Source organism: Equus asinus, chromosome 13 (assembly GCF_041296235.1).
Source record: "Equus asinus isolate D_3611 breed Donkey chromosome 13, EquAss-T2T_v2, whole genome shotgun sequence".
Taxonomy (NCBI): Eukaryota; Metazoa; Chordata; class Mammalia; order Perissodactyla; family Equidae; genus Equus; species Equus asinus.
The window spans coordinates 55,573,772-55,596,329 of NC_091802.1; the positions used below are offsets into that span (position 1 = coordinate 55,573,772).

Here is a 22,558-nt window from a genome sequence, read left to right on the forward strand (position 1 = left end):
CTTCCTGCTCCCCGCCCAGTCCTGTGCTTGGCTACCATTCATAGCTTGTGCACTGAAGGGGAATGCTTGGGCACATTTCACCAGGTCTTGTCTCCTCCATCTTAATTGAATGGAAGAGGAGGGAGATGGGGCCGGTGGGTAGGTGAATGCTTTTGGTGCTAGTAGCCATGAGGCTTTGATGCATCTGCTAATAGGCCCATTTCCTTAAAACTGATTTCTTTTATGGAAAAAAGATAGCAGTGAACATTCAGCACAGGCGACTTTGACTTCATCTGCCTCCAGGCAAGAGTGGCAGTAATCTCTGGGCAGAATTCCTTCAACAAATATTTGTTGGGCATCTACTGTCTGCCAGGGACTGGGCAGAGAGGAGTAAGACCTGGTTGCTGCCCTCAGCACAAAACCAAGGACAGAGCATTCTTCCCCAAGGAGGAGGGCCCCTGAGGCCTAGGAAGTTACAAATAAGGGAGGATGGGGTGGCCTATCTGATGCCAGAACTTACATTGAGCTGATTTCCTGGAAATCTAGAGAGGGTCTGGAGCACTTCCTGAGCAGCATGTGGTAGAGCTCATGGCCATCCTGTCCCCAAGCCCTGAGCTCCTGGTCCCCAGGCCTTTGCTGCTCTGGCCAGCCAAAGGCAGAGAAGCACCTGGCCACCTTGGGCTGAGGTGTACTTCCCCAGGTCACATCAGTTCCCCTAAAGAAGCTGAACGGCCTGGGGAGGGGCCTGGAGCCACCACCATCATGGAGCAGCCACAGTACCCAAGCACCCAGACTGTGGTCATAGCTCCTGCCCCAGGGGGCATGCATAGGGCAGGGGCTGACCACAGGGATCTGAGCCCACAGAGGTGGGGACTGTTCCCAATGGAGCTGTGGCAGGCCAGAGTGTGGCTGCCACTCCACTCTGCTCTCATGCCAGGCAGGCACATGGTCCTTGCCCTCAAGAAGCTCACAGCCCAAGCCCAGTTAACCCCTACATTTTCAAGCACGGTAAGAGTGCAGCAGGGCCATCTCCCTCCCTGGTGCTCTATTTCCTGTGCCTACTTGGTCTGGGTCACACACCACCTTTCCCAGAAGCCCCAAGAGAGAATTAGGCCAAAGGGCTTCGGCATCCAGTGCTTCACAATCCAGAAAGCTGCCAAAGCGGTGACTTTGGGTGAACTGAGGCTCCTATGGCCCGCTGGTGCTGCCCCAGCGCTCCCCGTCCACCTGGCTGACAAACCCAGTTCCCGAGATTTCTGGCTAGACGTGGCGGACTCAGCTCGGGCCTGGGGAGCAGAGGGTTTTTAGAAAAGCGAGCAGAAGGTAGTGTCACTCCTAAGTAGAAGATAACAACAACAATTTAGACAGAGATTGGATTGATGGTTACCAGAGGAGACCGGGGTAGGGAGGAGGACGAAAGGGCTGCTTGGGGCACATGCCAATGGCGATGGATTGTAATCAGTCATTGGCTGGTGAACATGATGTAATCTACACAGAAGTCGAAATATGCTGATGTACATCTGAAATTTATATAATATTATAAACCAATGTTACCGCAATTTTTTTAAAAATGGAAAGTAGTGTCAAAGGACCCATGGTGGGGGCGCAGGGAGCCGACGCCTGAGCTCTGGAAGAGCGTCCTTCGTCAGGTGCAAGGGGGTCTGGAGGTGCTTCTGCCTCGACAGCCCCCTACACGGGCGCCCTCCGGCATCTCTGAGCTCCCAAGCATCCTAGAGGTGCTCGTCAAGCCACACGCAACCCTCCGAGGTCCTTCGCCCCGGGCAGGGAAGTAAAGCGTGAAGCAGAACGCGCACGCGCACGCGCGACGGCCCCGCCCCTCGCCCGCCTCGGCCCGCCCCTTCCGCCCTTTGGGGCGGAGCTAAGCGTGGCTTCCGCCGGAAGTCCGGAACTGAGCCGAAAATCAAGCCCAGCTGCTGAGTGCTGGCTGTCGCTCCTGCGTCCTCCAGAGCGGAGCACCGTCCTTGTCTCCCACGCCCCAATTTAGAATTTTCACATCCACCTCTTAGAAGGTCGTGAGACCTCACCCCATCCCCTTTATCCCAGTTCCAGCTGCACGTTACTGCAGAACCTGAACCCAGGAAAGGAACCTCTTTCCCGCCCGGCCCGCCTTTGCCCGGATCGGTGGAGGCCCGGGAGGTTCTCGCCCGGCTTCCCGCCTCGCCTCCCGCACTCCTGCCTGGGCCCCGGGGCCCCTCCCCCGCCCCGACCATGGCCCAGAAGCCGAAGGTAGACCCCCACGTCGGCCGGCTGGGATACCTGCAGGCGCTGGTCACGGAGTTCCAGGAGACGGAGAGCGAAGGTGAGAGCGGCAGGGTGGGGGTCAGGGGACGGGTCGGGGTCCGGCCGCAGCCTCCGCTCGGGACCGGGCTCCAGTGCCGCTTTTCCGCTGCAGACGCCAAGGAGCAAGTCCTGGCCAACCTCGCCAACTTCGCCTATGACCCCAGCAACTACCAGTATCTGCGGCAGCTGCAGGTCCTGGATTTATTCCTCGATTCGCTGTCGGAGGAGAATGAGACCCTGGTGGAGTTTGCTATTGGTAAGGATGGGCCTGGGCCCCCAGATGCCTGATGGGCTGTGGTGAGGTAAGTAGGTGAGAAGTGAGCCGTTGGGAAAGGAATCTCTTAGGCGTCCCTCAGCTGCCAAGGCAGACCCCCCCCTCGATGTCTGTGCCGCCTCCTCTGTTCGCACATTGTCCGGGTCACAGCTAGCTGGAGTCAGGTCTGGAACTCACGCCCAGGACTCCCTCTGCATGTCTGCCTTCGCTCCTGCTTAGAGATGAGATCATAAATGAGGGAATAGATTGAAGCCACTTGGAGGGAAGAAAGTTTAGAAAGTGATCTTTCGAACATTTTTATTTTAATGTTTTAATATCAAGAGAAGCAGAGGTAACTTGGAACGTGTAGTTTATGGCTCCTGTAGTTATGGTCTGAGACCTATCGAATTATTCACTGGGCACATATTTATTGGGCATGCACTGTGTGAGCAAGGTACTGTTCTAGATGCTGGAGAGGTGGTGAACAAGTTGGGAAAAGGTCTTTGCTCTCAAGGAGCTTCCATTCTAGTGGAGGAGACAGATGGGGAACAAACAAAGAAGCTGAGGCGCTGAAAGAAATAAACAGTGGTGAGACAGAGCAATAGGAACTGGGGGCTACTTCCGTTTTGGCTTCATGGGAAGGCGTTCTAGGCAGAGGCGGAGTGTGGGGAAAGACCCTAAAGCAGGAGGAGCCGGAAGGGAGGCTGGTGTGGCAGGATTGTGATGAGTGAACCGGAGAGTGGTACAAAATGAGGTTAGACAGGTCACTGGCACCAGAGCTTACAGGGGCTTAGATCTAGGCCATGGGAATGAGTTTGGAATTTCATCTGAGGGTGAACAAAAATTCTTTTTTCAGCATGCATCTTTTTTTTTTTCTTTTTGAGGAAGATTAGCTCTGAGCTAACATCCACCACCAGTCCTCTTTTTGCTGGGGAAGATTGGCTCTGAGCTAACGTCTGTGCCCATCTTCCTCTATTTCATATGTGGGATGCCGCCACAGCATGGCTTGATTAGCTGTGTGTATGTCCACACCCGGATTATGAACCGGCAAACCCCAGGCCGCCTAAGCGGAGCACGCGGACTTAACAGCTATGCCACCGTGCTGGCCCCTCAGCATGCATCTTTTAAAAATAACGTTTCTGGGGCTGGCCCCATGGCCGTGTGGTTAAGTTCGTCCACTCCGCTTCAGTGGCCCAGGGTTTCACTGGTTTGGATCCTGGGCGTGGACATGGCACTGCTCATCAAGCCATGATGAGGTGGCGTCCCACATAGCACAACCAAAGGCGCGCACAACTAGAATATACAACTATGTACCCGGATGGGCTTTGGGGAGAAAAAGGAAAAAACAAAAACATTTCTGTATGTAGTGAAAGGAATCTTACTCGTTTAGAGAAAGAAGCCTACCTTTAATAATAATTCCGTTGTTACCTAATACCCAGTTATGTGAATTTCTCTAATAGTTCCCAAAAGGACATTTTGTTTGTTTGTATAAGCCAGGATCCATGCATTTCAACTGGTATGTTCTTTCAATCTTGATCTCTCTCTCTCTCTCTCTTTTTTTTTTTTTCTATTGAGTTATTGATAGGTTACAATCTGGTGAAATTTCAGTTGTACGTTAATGTTTGTCAGTCGTGTTGTAGGTGCACCACTTCACCCTTTGTGCCCACCCCCCACCCCACCTTTCCCCTGGTATCCACTAAACTGTTCTTAGTCCATAATTTTAAATTCCTCATATGAGTGGAGTCATACACAGATTATCCTTCTCTTGCTGGCTTATTTCACTTAACATAGTTCTCTCAAGGTCCATCCATGTTATTGCAAATGGAATGATTTTGTTCTGTTTTGCAGCTGAGTAGTATTCCATCGTATATATGTACCACATCTTCTTTATCCATTCGTCTGTTGATGGGCACTTAGGTTGCTTCCACGTCTTGGCTATTGTAAACAGTGCTGCAATAAACATTGGGGTGCATAGGACTTTTGGGATTGCTGACTTCAAGCTCTTTGGATAAATACCCAGTAGTGGGATGGCTGGATCTATGGTAGTTCTATTTTTAATTTTTTGAAGAATCTCCATACTGTTTTCCATAGTGGCTGCACCAGTTTGCATTCCCACCAGCAGTGTGTGAGGGTTCCTTTTTCTCCGCAACCTCTCCAACATTTGTTGCTATTAGTTTTAGATATTTTTGTCATTCTAACGGGTGTAAGGTGATATCTTAGTGTAGTTTTGATTTGCATTTCCCTGATGATCAGCGATGATGAGCATCTTTTCATGTGCCTATTGGCCATCAGTATATCTTCTTTGGAGAAATGTCTGTTCGTGTCTCCAGCCCATTTTTTGATTGGGTTGTTTGATGTTTTGTTGTTGATTTGCGAGAGTTCTTTATATATTATGGATATTAAGCCTTTGTCAGATATATGACTTGCAAATATTTTTTCCCAGTTAGTGGGTTGTTTTTTTGTTTCAATCCTGTTTTCATTTGCCTTGAAGAAGCTCTTTAATCTGATGAAGTCCCATTTGTTTATTCTTTCTATGGTTTCCCTTCTCTGAGAAAGCATGGTGTCCGAAAAGATCCTTTTAATACTGATGTCAAAGAGTGTACTGCCTACGTTTTCTTCCAGGAGCCTTATGGTTTCAGGTCTCACCTTTAGGTCTTTGATCCATTTTGAGTTTATTTTGGTGAATGGTGAAAAAGAATGGTCAATTTTCATTCTTTTACATGTGGCTTTCCAGTTTTCCCAGCACCATTTGTTGAAAAGACTTTCTTTTCTCCATTGTATGCCCTCAGCTCCTTTGTCAAAGATAAGCTGTCCATAGATGTGTGGTTTTATTTCTGGGCTTTCAATTCTGTTCCATTGATCTGTGCACCTGTTTTTGTACCAGTACCAAGCTGTTTTGATTACTGTAGCTTTGTAGTATGTTTTGAAGTCAGGGATTGTGATGCCTCCCGTTTTGTTCTTTTTTCTCAAGATTGCTTTAGAAATTCGGGGTCTTTTGTTGCCCCATATGAATTTTAGGATTCTTTGTTCTAATTCTGTAAAGAATGTCATTGGGATTCTGATTGGGATGGCGTTGAATCTGTAGATTGCTTTAGGTAGAATGGACATTTTAACTATGTTTATTCTTCCAATCCATGTACATGGAATGTCTTTCCATCTCCTTATGTCGTCATCCAATTCTCTCAGAAAGGCCTTGTAATTTTCATTATATAGGTCCTTCACTCTCTCTCTCTCTTTTTTTGAGTAAACTTTGTATCTTAAAACAGTTTTGGAAAAATGGCAAAGATAATACAGAGAGTTCCTCTGTACCACATCCAGCTTCCCCTCTTATTAACATCTTAGTGTGGTACATTTGTTACAATTAATAAGCCAATATTGATACGTTATTATTAACTAAAGTCCATATTTTATTCAAATTTCCTTAGTTTTTCCCTAATGTCCTTTTCCTGTTCCAGGATCTCACCCAGGATACTATGTTACATTTAGTTGTCACACCTGCTTAGGCTCCTCTGGGCTGTGCCAGTTTCTCAGACTTGCCCTTTTTTTGATGACCTTGACAGTTTTCAGGAGTACTTTTGAGGAGGTCAGGAGTTTTGTAGACTGTTCCTCAATTGGGATTTGTCTGATGTGTTTCTCATGCTTAGGCTGGGTTATGGGTTTGGGGAGAGGATGGCCACAGAGGTGAAGTGCCATTCTCATCACGTCATATCAGGGTACATGCTATCAACATAACGCATCCCTGTTGATGTTGACCTTCATCCCCTGGCTGAGGCAGTGTTTGTCAGGTTTCTCCACTGTAAATTACTCTCCCCACCCTTTCCATGTTGTATTCTTTGGGAGGAAGTCACTACATAAATTACCTTATATCTCTTTTAATCATTAATAGACTCTTTTTTCCATAACACTGGTTGTTGAAGGATCCAGGTCGTCTTGCCTTCTGAATTGTCTGGTTGCCTCTTTATGGCGTCATTTGGTTTGTTCCTCTATCCCCTTCCCCTTTATTTCCTGTGACCTAGAAATTAGATTGAAAGCCTTGATAGAATCAAGTAACACTTTTTTTTGTTTCTGAATACATCATAGGTAAATGTGATTTAGGTTTTTGAAAGACCATCCAGGTCTGCCCATATGTTTATGGTATCCAGGACTAGAGTACACATGGGTGTCGGCTTCCTTCTCTTCTCACACATGTGTGTGGACATCCATGCTCCGTTCTCACCCCCACAAACACTTGCTCTGTGGCCACTCCTTGGACTTAGGAATGTCCATACCGACAGTGGGGGTACACACACCAACAGTGGAGTTCACCCCTGGGAATCAGGATCCAGAAAGGAGGCACCTGCAGCTATGGGAGCAGGTTTAGGGCCTGGAGCTCCAGGTATGAAGGGAGGGGGATGGGCTTTGGGTGGGCTCCTTGGACTCTTCAACCCATGGGGAGTGCCAGAGTGAGGCCCTCTAAAGCTGGGCCAAGGCAGGAGACCCAGGTGCCCAAGTCTAAGAGTGGTGCTACCTCATGTCCCTGCGCCTCTGGAAGACTATGCTAAATAAATATTCTAAAACACTGGTCACTTGAGGGTTCTCTTCAGTGTGAATCCTCCATCCCCTCCCTTTTTGTAACTCTGCTCTACAGCTTCTGCCATCTGCATGGTGACAGTGGCCCCTGCAGAAGCATGTGGCTAAACCTCCACCTGGGAGTCATAGAGCTCCTCCAACCAAGGCTTTTGCCTCTGGAGAAAACTTGCCTAAAAAGAGCAGTCACCCAAGAAAAGTTTTCACAGGACCAGGAAGCAGCTTCCCCAAGGCAGGAGCAGCCTGAGATGCTGGCCCGCTGAGCTGGGAACTACGGGGGTGTCTGGGCCTGGCCTGGGTTCTTGCTCTCCTGGGCAGCTTCCCAGAGTGGCTGCCCAAGCCCGGGACCAGGAGTCCTCAGTCCCAGCCTCTCCACTTCTTAGCCAGTTCTTGGGGTGAGTGCTGTCCCTTCTCTGAGGCGTATTGTGTTTCCTCATCTGTGCCTTGCCTACCTCGAAGGACTGTTGTGTGAGCAGAATTGTGTACGTGTCTCTCTGTCTCTGTGAAGGGGCTTTGTCTAGCATCCTTATCACCAGTTATACTTTTCCCAGCCACTTTTTCATCCTTTTTTTCCCTTCCTCCTCCTCCCCGCCAGAGCAGAGTCCCTGGTCCCAAGAGCAGTAGCTTTCCCAGCACTGAATCCTTCCGTGGGATCTTCTGCACATTAAATTTCTCTTGCATTTGTCATGCATAGCTTAAAAGGAGAGTCCCAGTGCTACTTAGGAGCGTATTTTGTTACTGCTCTCATTTCCTTTTCTCTTAATATCTCTGGCGCTAAATGGGAAACACTGTAAGGTGCTTATTCTGCTGCTAAAAGGCTCTGTGCTGCACTTTGTAGTTTTAAATCTTTTCTCTCTGGTGGCAGGCCTGAGATTGTGATCTCTGTTGTGCCTTGGACGCTCAAGCCTTTTGGTATGGGGAAGAGGATGGAAAGGGAGGGAGGGACCCAAAAGGTGCCGAGTACTGGCCATGACTTGGCACTGCCGCCCTGAGTGGGGCTGGTTCTGGAATAACTGGCAGAGAGGAGAGCTGGATTAGATTGCCCGTGGCCATGGCTCGCAAAATCAAAACCAATGTCTGTCTGTTGGCAGGGAGCATAGTGAGTTTGGTAACAGGTGGGCTTTGGGGTCAGGCAGGCCTGGGTTCAAGTCCTCACCCTCCTACGTAACTCTGGGTGTGATGTCCCTTTTCCCATCATGTGTCACGTGGGCCAGCACCTGCCTCACAGAGGTGTTGAATGAGCTAAAGTGTCTGCAGCTGCGGGATCCCCTAGGCCTCCACCCAAGGGCCTGCTCTCTGGAGCCGCTTTGAGGAGAAGCACTTCCCTGTCTCCCAGAGAGGTGAGGTGGGGAGGGATGGTGTCCTATCAAGGGAACTCCCTAAGTGCACTGGCACTGTGCTACGCTTCCCAGCGACAGGACGGGTGCTGTTACACTTACTGGGACTTGTAATAATAGCTGTCACTGTGTGCCAGGCACTGGCTTCCTGTACTTTGTCGCTGTTGACCCTGAGACAGCACTAAAAGTAGGTGTGCTCCTAACATCCATTTCCCGGTAAGGAGTCTGAGGCTTAGGGAGGGCCCGTGGGTTGGTCAAAGCTTTGAAGAGTGCCGCACCTGGGACTTCAATGCCAGGCTGTCAGATTCTTGAAGCTGTCCTCTTGACCACTTCCCTGCCCTTGGAGGAGTTCCTAATTCCTAGGGCTGTGGACTGAAAGCTAGAAAGGAGCTTATTCCACATCCCTCATTTTACTGATGAGGAAACTGAGGCGCAGACAGCCGCCCCTCGGCTGGTTAACAGCGGGCTGGGGTCAGTATGCAGGCTTCCTTCCGTCTGTCCTTGCAGCCCCCGCAGTCGCAGGCGTCCTTCCGCCGCAGTTCTGATGCAGTCAGCCGTGAGGGAGACCTCTTTCTTGTCAAGTGGCTTGGCCTCCTCTCTCAGAATTGAAAGCCTGGTCTCCACCAGCGCTTTGGTTTGGCTGTGGTTACTTCTGTCAGTGGTGGCAGCAGGCCTGAAAGCCATAGCAGTCACTCGCCAGTGGTGAACTGGTGTTCCTGACCCTTGTGTGTCTGTGGGGGTCGTTCTCCTGTGACCTCTCAAATGCCCACATCACTACAGCTGCATCCCTGAAGAAGAATCTGGTTCCAGCTATTGCAGATAACGCACAGGGGTTTTCCTTTCCGTTTTTTCCCCTAAGATTGGCACCTGAGCTAACATTTGTTGCCAGTCTGCTTGCTTGCTTTCTTTTTCTTTTCTTCTCCCCAAAGCCCCCCGGTACATAGTTGTGTATTCTAGTTGTAGGTCCTTCTGGCTCTGCTGTGTGGGACGCTGCCTCAGCATGTCTTGATGAGTGGTGTCGTGTCTGCGCCCAGGATCAGACCTGGCGAAACCCTGGGCCGCCAAAGCGGAGCACGGGAACTTAACCACTTGGCCACGGGGCCGGCTGCACACAGGGGTTTTGAAGTCTTTTCTCTGCCTTCCCCTTTCTTGACCTTTTCTTTTGTGGATTTGCCCATTTAGAACCATTTTTGCAGTATTTTATTTACCCTTTGGTTGTTGTCCTGGCTGCTCTTTCTCCCCTCTGCGTCAAGGGCTCTGGTTTGGGAGCTGTTACGATAAAAGTGACCTTTTTTGAGATGCTACCACATACCCACTGTGTGTCCACATTCACCAGCACCTGCCCACCTAGTACCAGCACTGCCTGTAAGGTCTCTGAATATGTCACCAACAGCAAGGCAGGTAGTACTAAGCCCTCTTTACATATGAGGAAACAACACCTCAGTGAGGTTCGCTCCGTTGCCTGAGGCTCACACTCTTGATATGTGAGATTACCCACACTTCCAGGAGTTTACCCCTGTGTGCCTGGATCCAAATTCTGTGCCCAAGGGACCCTACTGGCAGAGCCAAGACTCAAAGCAGAGCGTTTTCTTCCCTTGTTCTTTGTTTCCACAGCGCCTTGCGACCTCCACAATATCTGTGAGGTGGCTCTGGTGGGAAGTCATCCCTGCGATGACTGGGGGTGCTCACAGTCCGGGACTACATTTGATGGTGTCTAAGAGGAGCTACCACTGGGAGATGGCACTGGTCAGCCAGCGCTGCCCTCGTCTGGGCTGGGGGATGTGAATTACGAGGAACCAGATATAAAGCCAGAATCTTAGTAAATACTCGAATGTGTGAAAGAATTTGGAGCTCATGCCCCAAATAAAAACTCTGGGAGCTTTTGGCCTAAGTTTAGGACTGTTTGCCCAAAGCACCATTGGTTGTTTCTCAGGTGTCCTATATGCAGTCTGTGCACCATCTGCTCCTACCTGTTGGGTCACCCACCTGCACCATCCTAGATGCTGTGTGGAGATATAAAGGAACCAGGAAAGAATTCTCTGCTTCCATCAAAGCTGGTTGAATCCTGGGATATCACACAATACTTGGCAGTTTTGTCACTGAAACAGGGTTCAAGTAGGTGGCCTCTTAGAATTCAGGTTAAATTGCTCTCCTGTGTTCTATTTCCTACAATACAAGTAGCTGCCACCAGATGGTGGTGATGCTCGGGAAAAGGCTGGTAGATAAATCCTTAGCAGCCTCTATCTGGAAAACAGTGTTTAGTAAAATTGAAGACAGGCACGCCCCATGACCCAGCAGTTACGTTCGCAGGGTTAGGGCACATGCACATCCAGACACATGTGCAAAGATGTTACTAGCAGCAGTGTCTGTAACAGTCCCAAGCTGGAAACAGTCAACAGCAGAACGGACACCGACATTGTGGGATATTCATGCTACTTAGCAAGGTAAATGAACGATCTACAGCTACGTGCAATAATCATAAACATAATGTTAAGCAAATGATGCTAGCCATGTAATACTATGTATTATGGGATTCCATTTCTATAAAGTCCAAAAACAGGCAGAACTGAATTACAGTGTTTAGGGATATGTGTGTGTAGTAAAATTAATTTTTTATTAAAAAGTTAAAAGGTGCTGCTTATTAATTAATAATTTTATTAAATTATTACAAGTCAGGAGGGTGTTCACCTCTGAGACAGGGAGAGAACTGGATCCAGAAGTGACGTACAGAGGCTTCTGGATTGCTGACAGTGTTTTAGCTCTTGACCTCAGTGCTGGTTACATGGGCATTTGCTTTCTCGTTGTTAAACTCTACCTGTGTGTGTCAGCGCTTTTCTATATGTGTGGGTTGCAGGTATGGCCCTGTGCCAGCCTCAGAGGCTGTAGACAGGTGCATGCTTGGTCCACATCTCCTGTGTGCCGGGGAGGGGCCTTAACCACATTATTTAATCTCTCTCTGCCTATTTTGCTGATGAAGAAACCTAGGCTTAGAGAAATTGAGTTACTTGCCCTGGCCATCTAGGTCCTCAGTGGCAGTACTGGGATTCTAACTAGTCTACCCACCAGAGCCCTTGCTCCATCCTTCATCATCTGGGGCTCCCCAGTACCTCCTTGTCTCGCTGATCAGTTAGGCTCCTGGGGTCACACATCTTTCTGCTTAAAAAGAAATTCCTCAGCCGTGCGCCTGTGGCAGGATCCCCCTCATAGGCAGGGGGTGATGTGGAGGTTCTCACACCGCTGCTGCCTTCCGCACTAGCTCAGAAGCTGCTCCGGGCCGCCCTCACCTGGACCAGGGCAGCCTCTGCCATCCCTCCCTGACTTGCAGAGACCAATTCCCCTTCCTCTTAGTTCTAGGCGCAAGCAGGATGTATGTGTTTTATTAATTTATGTGAATACATAGTTGATTCACATGGTAGAGAATTCAAAAAGGTGTGTAGTGAAACAACTCCCTCTGTAGCCTTTTCTGGAGGCAACCGCTGTTACTAGTTTCTTGTGTATCCTCCCTCCAGAGAGATTTTTCAGGATTTACAAACAAACATGTACATATTTCTATGTATACTTTTTTGCGTGTCCTACACATGCAGTAGTAGTATGTATCTGTATTGCTACTTTTTTAACTTAGTATCATATCTTGGCACACCTGCAGTGTCAGCCGTAAAGAGCTCCTCGTTCTCTGTGAATGCTGCTTGATGCTGCGCGGCCTGGCGGGACTGGCGCTGAGCCAGCTGCTAAGGGATGGACGGTGAGGATGCCTCCGTCTTGCTCTCACCAGCAGTGCTGCAGCAGTGACCTTATTTGTATGTCATTTCTCACTTGTGGGAGTGGACCTGAAGGATAAATTTTTGGAAGTGAAATATAAATCAGAAGGATGAAAAGCCATGATTTTTTTTTCTTTTGATTTAATTTGATGTTTTTTACTAGAAACATTCATCAGTTTCAGTCAAAACCATATTACAAGGTATTTTCAGAGAAGTCTCACTTCCATTTCTGTCCCTTCCACCCTGTCCCCCTCCCCCCCATCTAGAACCAGCAAATGTGAGCATATTCGTGTATTTGTCATACCCCCTTCTTACACTTAGTGGTGGCTTTCTATATATACTGTTCTGTCCCTTACGCTTGAAATTTTGGAAAGACCTATTTCCAAGACCTAAAGTAAGACCTAAAAATGAATAGTCCCAAATGAAGATTTTCCCCTGGGATGGGCTGCGGTCAGCCCAGTGCCCTGAGGTGGGCAGGTCCTCGGATGTGGTAACGTCTTGGGCCACTGTCTCCTAAGGCTCACCCGGCCCGAAGGCACCAGGTGCTGGCTAAGCACTTGTCAGCATAACCTCATTTAATCCCCAGGACAATCCTTAGACCCTCCTCTCCCTCCCAGCGCCAGTGCCCTACTTGCTGTGTGACCCAAGGTCACCTATCTGACCTCTCTGAGCCTCCAGCTTTCTCATCCCAGGCTGCACTTGAGGTTTTCTCTTTTGCCTCCCGGGGTTTCTGTGACCCCTGCATCTAGAAGGGCTCTGCTTTCACTCTTGCTCTCTTTCTCTCTGTCTCGTCTGGTTTGTCTAAAACATGTTCATCAGCCAGTCAGAACTTGTTCTCCTTTGTGTTTGGTAAGCATTTTTTAAATTGCAGCATGATCAACATACAGTGAAATGCACATATTTCAAGTGTCAGTTTGATGGATTTTTAAATTCATTAAGGTATATGTACATCTCTGTAACCAGCACTTAAACCAAGATATAGAATGTTTCCATCTCCCCAGAGAGGTCCTCACACGCTCTTCCAGTTAGTGTCTTCCACCCCTAGGCAAGCACTATTCTAACCTCTATCCCCAGAGGTTAGTTTTGCCTTTTTTTTTTTTTGCTGAGAAAGATTTGCCCTGAGCTAACATCTGGGCCAGTCTTCCTCTGTTTTGTATGTGGGTCGCTGCGGACAAGTGGTTTATATCCACACCTGGAACTGAACCCAGGCCGCGAAACTTAACCACTAGGCCACAGGGCCAGCCCAGTTTTGCCTGTTCTTGATCTTCATATAAATGGAATCATACAGGATGCACCCTTGTGTCTGGTTTCTTTCATCCAACATAATGTCTTGAGATTCGTCCAGATTGTCACAGTATCATTAGTGTGTGTCTTTGTATGAATATGCTACAATTTGTTCGTCCAGTTACCTGTTGATGGACATCTGACTTGTTTCTAGTTTGGAGCCTTTATGAATAAAGCTGTTATGATCATTTTTATACAAATCTTCCAGTATCCTTATGTACTCATTTCTCCCTGGCAGATTGCTTGTATACATAGGTACTCATCTTTCTCAGATAGGTTCGGGTAGGAGTGGAGTTGCTGAGTCAGGATAGATGTATGTTTAACTTTATTAGAAGCTGCCAAATAGTTTTCCAATATAATTATGCTGTGTTACACTCCCCACCACCAGCATATGAGAGTTCCAGTAGCTCCACCTCCCCATCAACACTTAGTATTGTCAGTCTTTTTTGTTTTAACCATTATGATGGGTGTGTAGTGGCATCTTATTGTGGTTTTAGTTTTCATTTCTCTGATAAATAATTACGAGCACATTTTCATATGTATTGGCCCTTTTGTGAAGAGTTAGTTCAAGTGTTTTTGCTTGTTTTTTTACTGTTCATCTTTTCTTGATATGCAGGAGTTCTTTATATATTCTGGATACGTGTCCTCTGTCAGATATATGTTCGATGAATATTTTCTCCTTTTGCCTTTTTATTTTTTTTAATGTTGTCATTTGATGAATTATTCTCCTTTCTGAGTGAAATTTAGCTTGAAAAAAAGAATCCCTTCAGGGCCGGCCCAGTGGCGTAGTAGTTAAGTTCGTGTGCTCTACTTCGGTGAGCCGGGGTTCACAGGTTCGGATCCCAGGTGCAGACCCGTATGCTGCTCATCAAGTTGTACTGTGGCAGTGTCCCACATATAGAACAGAGGAAGATGGGCACAGGTGTTAGCTCAGGGCCAATCTTCCTCACCCAAAAAAACCCCAAAAAACCTTTTTCCTGGTTATAAAAATAACATTTTTATTGAGGAAAACTTGGAAAATAAAGAGTAAAGGAAATTACAATTACCCATAATCCTACTTAACGGAGATAACTATTGTTAACATTTTGGTGTGTTTCCTGTCTTCTCGTTTAATGTGTATATTTATTTAAGAGTTATTCATTGAGCACCTGCTGTATGCCAGGCTGAGGCTACAGAATGGAACTCGACAAAGTTCCCCTTCTCCTGGAGTTTGTGGTTTAGTGGGGCAACAGCCAATAAACGAGTTAAGAAAGAACTCTAAGTATGAAGAAAAGGAGCGAAGGTGGGTGAGGAGAGGCTGTGATGGCGAGAGGGGCTGATGGGGGTGGTCACGGAAGGCTCTCGGAAGAGGTGACATCTTATTGGACTTATTTTTTTTTAGTTGCAGTTTCATTGTATATACAATTTGATGTCCTTTTTTTCCTCCTTAACTTTATATTGCAAACATTTTCGCATACTGAACATTCTTTGAAAACATGATTTTTAGAACTGTATAATTTTCCATCATACAGATGTGCCAGTGATTTAACCAGTTTGCTATTGCTGAGCATTCTGTAGGAAGCTTCCAGGGTTTGTGTTGCTCCTTTTCTACAAGAGCCCTCCTTAGTTCTTCAGGGCAGGCTCACAGAGTGGACTCAGGAGGGAAGGCTCCCAGCAGCTGTGGCCGTGGCTTCTTGTGGGTCCTCTGGCTCCATCTTGGGTGCTCCAGCTTGGCCTTCTCAGCCCTGAAGTTCTCCTTCCAGGCCCCACTCCTCTTTTCACCTCTGAGGGTCGCTACCAACAAGGCAGAGGGCCTTAAAGACTTCTCTGCGGCTGGGCCCAGGCAGCTGGTGAGCTCTGACAGGCACCTCATCCATCCTCGGAGGCTTCCCAGGCCTGCAAATGGGGAGTAGGTGGGGCCCACCGTCCTGAGGCCTCCTCCTGCCCCACCCTCCGGCAGATGCCATCTAATTATCCCCTGGCCTGGGTGGCAGTGCCCTACCAGGCACACCTGGGTGTGGTGATGACTCACCAGCCAGAGAGTGATTCAGGCTTCATCTTATCATGGGTTATAGCAGTTACAGCAGTCCCATCCCCCACCCCTGAGTTGAGTCTGCAGTGTGGGCAGGAAGCTGGTTCACCATCCTCAGCTCAGAAGAGAGAGTATGGAGAAGCCAGAGGCCTGCCAGAGGGTTTCCACTTGTCCCTGCTCCTGGCTGAGCCGGGCATCTGCCTGCAGCAGGACTATTTGTCCTTTTGGCTTCTGGAGGGACACCCTTCCCATGGCAGTGGCAAAGGGCTCCCCATCTCTGGGATTTGGGCAAGTTACTCAACAGCCTCAGCTTCTTCCACTAAAGTGGAGATGATGATAACTCTTGCTTCGTGGGGTTCAGTCACGTTCCCAGCACGTGGCCAGTGAGTATCCACAGTTGCAAGCCCCTGGGATACAGAGGTAAACCAGAGAGCAGGACCTGCATTGTAGTGCCCAGTGACGGGGACAGACAGCAAGTACAGAAGGTAGTCAACAGGATGACCCCAGGTTGTGCTAAGGGCTCCACTGGGGTGAACAGGTGCTGAGCTAGAGATTGGTAGGGAAGGCCTCTGAGTGTCCCATAGGGAGGGACCACCCTGCCAGAGGGCCTTATGTCCCTCTCCTGCAGGTCATCTTCCTCATGACTGCAGGAATACCACTCAGCCCCTTCCCTTCCTCACATCTGCCCGGTCTGGGAGCCGCAGCCCGGATCCCACAGCTGCAGAGGTCTGAGGTGGGCAGAGTTTCAGGGAGCCATCCTGTCCAGCCCCTCACCCTCTGCAGTTCAACCCTTTCCCCTGCTCACTGCTTTAAAACCCTTCCAACAAATATTTGTGGAGCGCCCCTTGTGCCAGGGCACCGAGGGCGTGTGGGACTAAGACAACCGAGGTCTTGACCTCAGGCATGTACCTTCTCGTGGGGCTCAGTGGGCAGTGAGCAAGCAAACAAATCCGCGAAGATGATTTCTCAGAGTTGTAAGCAGATGAAGAAAATGACATAGGTGATGGGGGAAGTGCCTGGATGTGGCAGGAGCAGCTGGTGGGGAACTCCAGGGAAACCTCACTGACAAGGGAGCCGTGGGGGGCTGGTGACCAGCAAGAGGGTGGCAGCATGTGAAGATCTAGGGCCAAAAGGTCCCAGGGGCGGCCCGAGGTTGGTGACTGCTGTGAGTGACAGGGAGAAGGAGAAGGAGCAGACTGGGTGGTGCAGGGCCGTGGCGGCCATGGAGGGGAGGTTAGGTGTTATTCCAGATGCAGTGGGAAGCCCCTGGAGGCCACGTGGGTAAAACCTGTGAAAACATTTCCACAGCAGGACTCAGACTGACCCAGGCACTGCTAGGGAGAGGGCAGCAGTGCCAAAGCTGGGCAGATTCCTGCCCCTGGAGGAGAAGGCGGAGTGTCCCTGGCAGGGGCCTCCCGGGCACCTGTCCTTTCTTGCTGAGGAAGGTGTCCTAGTGGGGATGGAGTCTGGGGGAAGCCCTCTTGTCTTTGCTTGTTTCTAGAGAAGTGGGAACCTGGATGGGCTGTGACTAACTCCTGATTGGACACTCAGGACTGGTCAGCCATGTTGTGCAAATGAGTTGGAAGCCCCTCCTCTGCATGGAGCAGGAACCTAAGGGTGGGGGTGCCACGCTGGCAGGAAGCTCAATCAGGACACACAGGAAGTCGGCTTCCCGCATAGAGGGCTCGGAGGCCTGGCGTGCGAGAATGGGGGCTCTGGCCGCAATACCCAAGCAGTGGGGTTTTTGATCCAGAACCAAGGGCCTCTCACTTTGGCCCTTTTTTGGTCCCCCAGAATCCTAGTAACAGTCATGTAAAAATGACACTAAAATGCTCTAACCTCTTAATAAGTTATACTGTATCCATAAAATGGTGTACTGTGTAGCCATTAAATGATACCATGATTTTAGATTTATTAGTATGGAAAGATGTTACAATACATTGTCAAATGAAAAAAGCTGGCTTACAAAACAGTAAGGGAAAGTATCACATATTTATTAAATATTTATATGTGTTCACATATTTAAAAATTGTGGACTGAAAAGCAAATGTTAAATGTCTAGGTGGTAGGATTAAATGGTTTATATTTTGGCTTCTTTCTAATATTTTTAACAGCTTTATTGAGGTAATTGACATAAAATAAACTGTACATATTTAAAGGGTACAGTTTGATAAGTTTTGACATATGTATACACCAGTGAAACCATCACCTTACCTATATTTTTAAATTCTTCTAAAGTGATGATATACTGTGAGTTTTGTTTTTATTTATTTTTTACTTTAAAAAGAGGAAAGCGTATCAACCATTGAACTGGCTGAACCAAGAGGGAAAGGGATTAGTGACCCCTTCCAGAAGGCTCGGCTGCGGCAGGCAGGAAAGCCTTTCTGGAACCTTGAAAGGGAGGGCTGGAGACCAGAATGGACTTTGGATCTCTTGTCCCTGGGCCACCTCTCACAGGCCTGGGCCCTTCCCTGGGACTCAGTGAGCAGACAGGAGCTGGGAGGGGAGCTGGGAGGAGGCCCGGGACTGAGGCCTCCAAACTCACCTTGCTCTTCTCCAGGAGGCCTCTGCAACCTGTGCTCAGACAAGGCCAACAAGGAACACATCCTGCAGACAGGGGGCGTCCCGCTCATCATCAACTGCCTGTCCAGTCCCAACGAGGAGACTGTGCTATCTGCTGTCACCACGATCATGTACCTGAGCTCGCCAGGCTCTGGCTCCCACCCCGAGCTGACCGCCATGCCCGTGGTCCAGTGCATGCTGCGCTTCTCTCTCTCGGCCAACACGAGGCTCCGGAACCTGGCCCAGATCTTCTTGGAAGACTTCTGTTCCCCAAGCCAGGTGGCTGAAGCCCGCAGCTGGCGGGCTCACTCTGCCTTGGGTATCCCCCTGCCAAAGACTGAGGCCCCACAGCAGCCCTGATCCAAGGAGACCTCGGGCCATGGCACCCTTACTGCCAGAGACAAGACTAAATCCTCAGAGGGCTCGGGAAGCAGGAGCAGCATAGCTCCCACTGAGCACATCCTCCCCAAATGGTGCCTTTTCGGCCATTGTAAAGGTGAGTTTCCTCAGCGTGACAGGTATTTACACTGATGAAAGGCGTTAGGAGATGAGTGAAGAAGCCAGACTTCTAGACACACGGAGAAGGAAATCAAAGCTGGTGCCACTGTCACAGGCTGCCGCTCTGAACCAACTGGAGGCGAAGGTCCTGCCTCCCAGCCCACCCCACTGCCAGGCTCGCACCCTCGCGTAAGAAGCAACCGGGTCCCTAGATTCAGAGACTTTGCAGAAGGCTCTTCTCCTGAGGAACAGCTGGGCCTGGGGCTCAGGAGAACTGCCTGAGCTGGAGGCTTTGAGGAATAGGCTTCACCACTTAACAGAATTGTCTGGAGTGGTTTGGAGGAATAGAAATGAGAAGTTGTTAAAAGTATCTCGGGGCTCTGGGAAGGTGTCGTGCCCACTCCAGGGCTCTGAAGCCTGGGTACTGCCCGACAAGCTGTCCAGGCCAGGCACCGGGCGTGGTGGGCACCAGCCTAGAGAACACTATGGCCCAGGACTAACTGTTTATTCACACAGGCCTGTCTGCCAGGCACCACGTTAGGGCTTCAAAGACGAAGATGTGGTCCCTGCTCTTGAGTGACGCAGCCCAGTGATTGTTAACATGGCCGTCAGGCATTAAGCCCAAGCCATGAGGGTGATGACATATCAGAACACAGGCACAAATCCACGGAGCTGTGTCCTCTTCCCTCAGTACCCCAAGGTCCCCACCTGAAAGCCCTGGCCCTCCTCCTCCGCCATCACGGTTAGTGGCAGGGAGTCCCTGTCTCAGGCTCAGGAGGGCTTCAGGGACGCAAGGAAGAGCGGCGCTCAAGGGGAGGACCAGGTACTGACACACAGTGTGTGCTCGGATTCACAGTGTGCGCTGCTCAGCGCGCGGGAAGGGGTGTGCGACTCCCATGGGAAGTGGAGCTTTAGGAGCAGTGGAGGGTCCTGGTCTCCCTTCTGTACTCCCTTAAGGTTGACCTCTTACATGCCCAAGGAAAGGCAGAGGCAGAGGGATGGTGTCCAGGTGGACGCGGAGGTGGGGCAGATTATGGGACTGATGGATAAGGATTATGGGACTGATGGATAAGGGGAAGCGGGAGGGAGGGCGGGCCTCCTCAGCCTCTATTCCAACTGCCTCCCTGGGGGCCCTGCCCCTTGACTTTCCCAAATAAAGGACCTTAAAAGAGTAGTGAGCCAAAGTGTTTTATTAAAAAGGTTCCTGACTGACTTCCACCATGCTTCCATGCCAGCCATCTCAGGAGGGTCTAGGTGGCTGGCCTGTGAGAGCACAGAGGTTACCGTGTCTCCCTGCTCCACAGTGCTGGGGTTCACCACCAGGATGCCGCCCTGTCACTCGGCTCTGTTGGGTTTCCCTGCTGGCTTGCCTTCCTTTCCTTCAGCTACTGTCCGCTGCTATGGTCCCTCGATTATTCCTGCAGCAGCCCCAGGCCTGTTTGGTCCTGCTGCACAGCTGCCCGCTTGCTGTCTATGATCTCCCTCCAGTCGTCACTCCAGGAGAGCAGCCGTCTCCTTGTAGGGGGCAGGACCAGGTGCTGGTTGTGGCAGCAGGTGAACAAGATGTGCTCCCAGCTTGGGGTCTCCTCTTGGCCTGGGACAGGACAGAGGAGAAAGGCGGTGAGCATGCACTCTGTACCCTGGTTATTTTTACTCCCTCTCTGTAATCCCAGCAGGCCAGGTGCCTGGAGGTTGCCAAGGAAAATGACTCCAACCTTGAATGGTGTCCTTGTCATCAATGAGCAGGTCCCCCAAGATCACTGTCTTGTCCCTCGTCAGGATAATGCGCTCCACAAACTGGGGCCCCAGGTGCTTCTCCACCCAGCAGTACTGTGTAGGGGGCACAGGTCTGTCAGTAGGGCCTGAAGGGCCCTTGAATTCAGGGCCGGTGAGCAAGCAGGTGTGCGGAGGGTCTACAGCCCTTGACAGATGCTGCTCCCCTCCTCCCCACACAGCACTTTCTCTGTTTCTGGGGGTCTCTTTAAAAATCAGTACTTAGGGGGCCGGACCCATGGCTGAGTGATTGGGTTCCTGTGCTCCGCTTCAGCGGCCCAGGGTTTCGCTGGTTCGAATCCTGGGCGTGGACATGGTGCCGCTCATCAGGCCATGCTGAGGCAGTGTCCCACATGCTACAACTAGAAGGACCCACAACTAAAATATACTACTATGTAGCAGGGGGCTTTGGGGAGAAAAAGGAAAAATAAAATCTTTAAAAAAAAAAATTTCAGGACTTAGGAATCTAAGTTTGCCCATGAGGTACTGGGGCAGCCGAACCTTCTCGTACACACTGTAGTCATACTTCTCCGGAGGGCTGGTGCAGATGAAGACCTCGGTGCTGCAGGGAAGGGGAGTCAGTCAGGGTGATGCCAGGCCTTGCTCCCCACTGCCCTCCCTCCCCAGCGTTCCTCACTCCTGCATGTTGTTCATCTCCCGCATGGCCTCCAAGGCTCCAGGGATGGGCTCCAAGTCGAGGAAAAAGCCTGGGGCTTCAAACACACTGACCACTTTCTCCTGAAAGATACAGTGTTCTGTCCAGGCTTCTGTCTCCAGCCCGTCTAGCCCCAGCCGGGACGGAAACGTAAGGTTCCTGGGGGCCTTCGGTGCCCAGAGCAGAGCTTCAGGGCGAGGATTCTGTTTAGGGGGAAGCACTCTCCCAAACCTTCTTGTCCTGGGGATTCTGAAGGGAGAGTTTTGTTAATTTTAAACAGAAAGTGGTGTCTCCGGAAATGGAGCAGAGGCAGTCCTCCCCAAGGGGGAGGCTTCCCCCTCCTGGGCTCCCCGCTCCCAGGGCGGCCCCGCGCTGCGCCCCGCCCCGTCCTACCTCCAGGTCGGGCCGCAGGGCGCGGTACTGCTCGCTGGCGAGGGAGCCGCGGCGCTCGTCCAGCGGCACGTGCGGCTCCCCGGGGAAGCGGCGGCGGAAGCCCCGCAGAAGGCCGGCCTCGAAGTCCGCCAGCACGCCGTCCATGTCCACCAGCACCCGCACGGGCCGCGCGCGCCGCGCCGCCGCCGCCACCGCCATCGCCGCGGGGTCCGGGCGCGGAGGGCCGGCCGGAGGCGCGGAAAGCTCGAACCGCCGCTTCCGGAGCCGCGGCGCGGGCGGGGCGCGCCAGGCTGATCTGCGCGGGCGCCGGGCAGCGCGAGGCCTTCCCCGGGACTCGGCGTGCGCACGGCCGCCTCCCCCTCTCCCCGAGTGCTGGGGCTCACCTTCCAGGGGCCCGACGGAGGGCCGATCCGAAATACTGGGAAGCGTTAAGCCTCCTTAAACCTGTGCGGTTCGCTCCACCTCCTTAGAACCCGTACCTGGTGTCCTTGGGGGACCGGCGGTTCTGCCCTCCCTGCTTGTGGGCCCCGGACCCCGGACCGGAGCTCCCGCCGCGCAAAGGCAGCACCAACCCAAGGCCCGAATCGGGGGGGTCCCGGTCACTGGTTCGTGTGAGTCAAGACGATTTCATAAGCCAGGGTTGGCATGAAACATGGGAGCGTCTACTTTTTGGGGGGGGGGGGTGAAGATTAGCCCTGAGCTAACTGCTGCCAATTTTCCTCTTTTTCCTGAGGAAGACTGGCCCTGAGCTAACATCCGTGCCCATCTTCCTCTACTTTATACGTGGGATGCCTACCACAGCATGGCTTTACCAAGTGGCGCCATGTCCGCACCCGAGATCTGAACCAGCGAACGTGAGAACTCAACTGCTGCCCCACTGGGCCGGCCCCTAAAGGGAGCATCTACCTTAAACATCCAGTTCCTCCTGGAGGAGACGACTGTCCTTTTGTGAAACCGACACTCTTCTCTAGAATCGGCAGTCATGTGCCCTTCTGGAAAATGCTGAACATTGCTGTTTTGTCGATTCCCCTTTTTGTAGGTTTCACACAATTTCCTGACTACACTCAAGATATATTTACCTACAACTGTAAACTCAAGTTTAAGCGACCTATGTTCCTGCAGTTCACCTGAACACCCCAGTACTTCCAAACCAATGTAACAGAAGAGCTGCAAAGGGGGCCTGGTGTG

General features: G+C 50.6%; 2 protein-coding genes across 4 annotated transcripts; one reads left to right on the plus strand and one right to left on the minus strand.

Annotated features, from left to right (window-relative positions):
- The first annotated feature begins 222 nt into the window (after positions 1 to 222).
- Positions 223 to 19,726, plus strand: ARMC7 (armadillo repeat containing 7). 3 transcript variants are annotated; one of them, XM_044744362.2, is made up of 3 exons: positions 223 to 2,299; positions 2,393 to 2,536; positions 18,050 to 19,726. In XM_044744362.2, the coding sequence occupies exons 1-3, from the start codon at positions 2,209 to 2,211 to the stop codon at positions 18,409 to 18,411; spliced, it is 597 nt and encodes a 198-aa protein (XP_044600297.1). In that variant the 5' UTR covers positions 223 to 2,208; the 3' UTR covers positions 18,412 to 19,726. The 3 variants fall into 3 exon arrangements, with proteins under 3 accessions (XP_044600297.1, XP_014695297.1, XP_014695298.1); XM_014839811.3 differs by having other exon boundaries at positions 1,930 to 2,299; positions 2,393 to 2,582; positions 18,050 to 19,714; XM_014839812.3 differs by having other exon boundaries at positions 2,074 to 2,299; positions 2,393 to 2,472; positions 18,050 to 19,720.
- NT5C (5', 3'-nucleotidase, cytosolic) lies at positions 19,722 to 22,212 on the minus strand. The gene is made up of 5 exons (XM_014839815.3): positions 21,371 to 22,212; positions 20,960 to 21,060; positions 20,824 to 20,884; positions 20,265 to 20,379; positions 19,722 to 20,143 (listed from the first exon to the last, which is right to left on the minus strand). Exons 1-5 carry the CDS (start codon positions 21,566 to 21,568, stop codon positions 19,962 to 19,964), a joined length of 657 nt encoding a protein of 218 aa, XP_014695301.3. The 5' UTR covers positions 21,569 to 22,212; the 3' UTR covers positions 19,722 to 19,961.
- Positions 22,213 to 22,558: the final 346 nt, after the last annotated feature.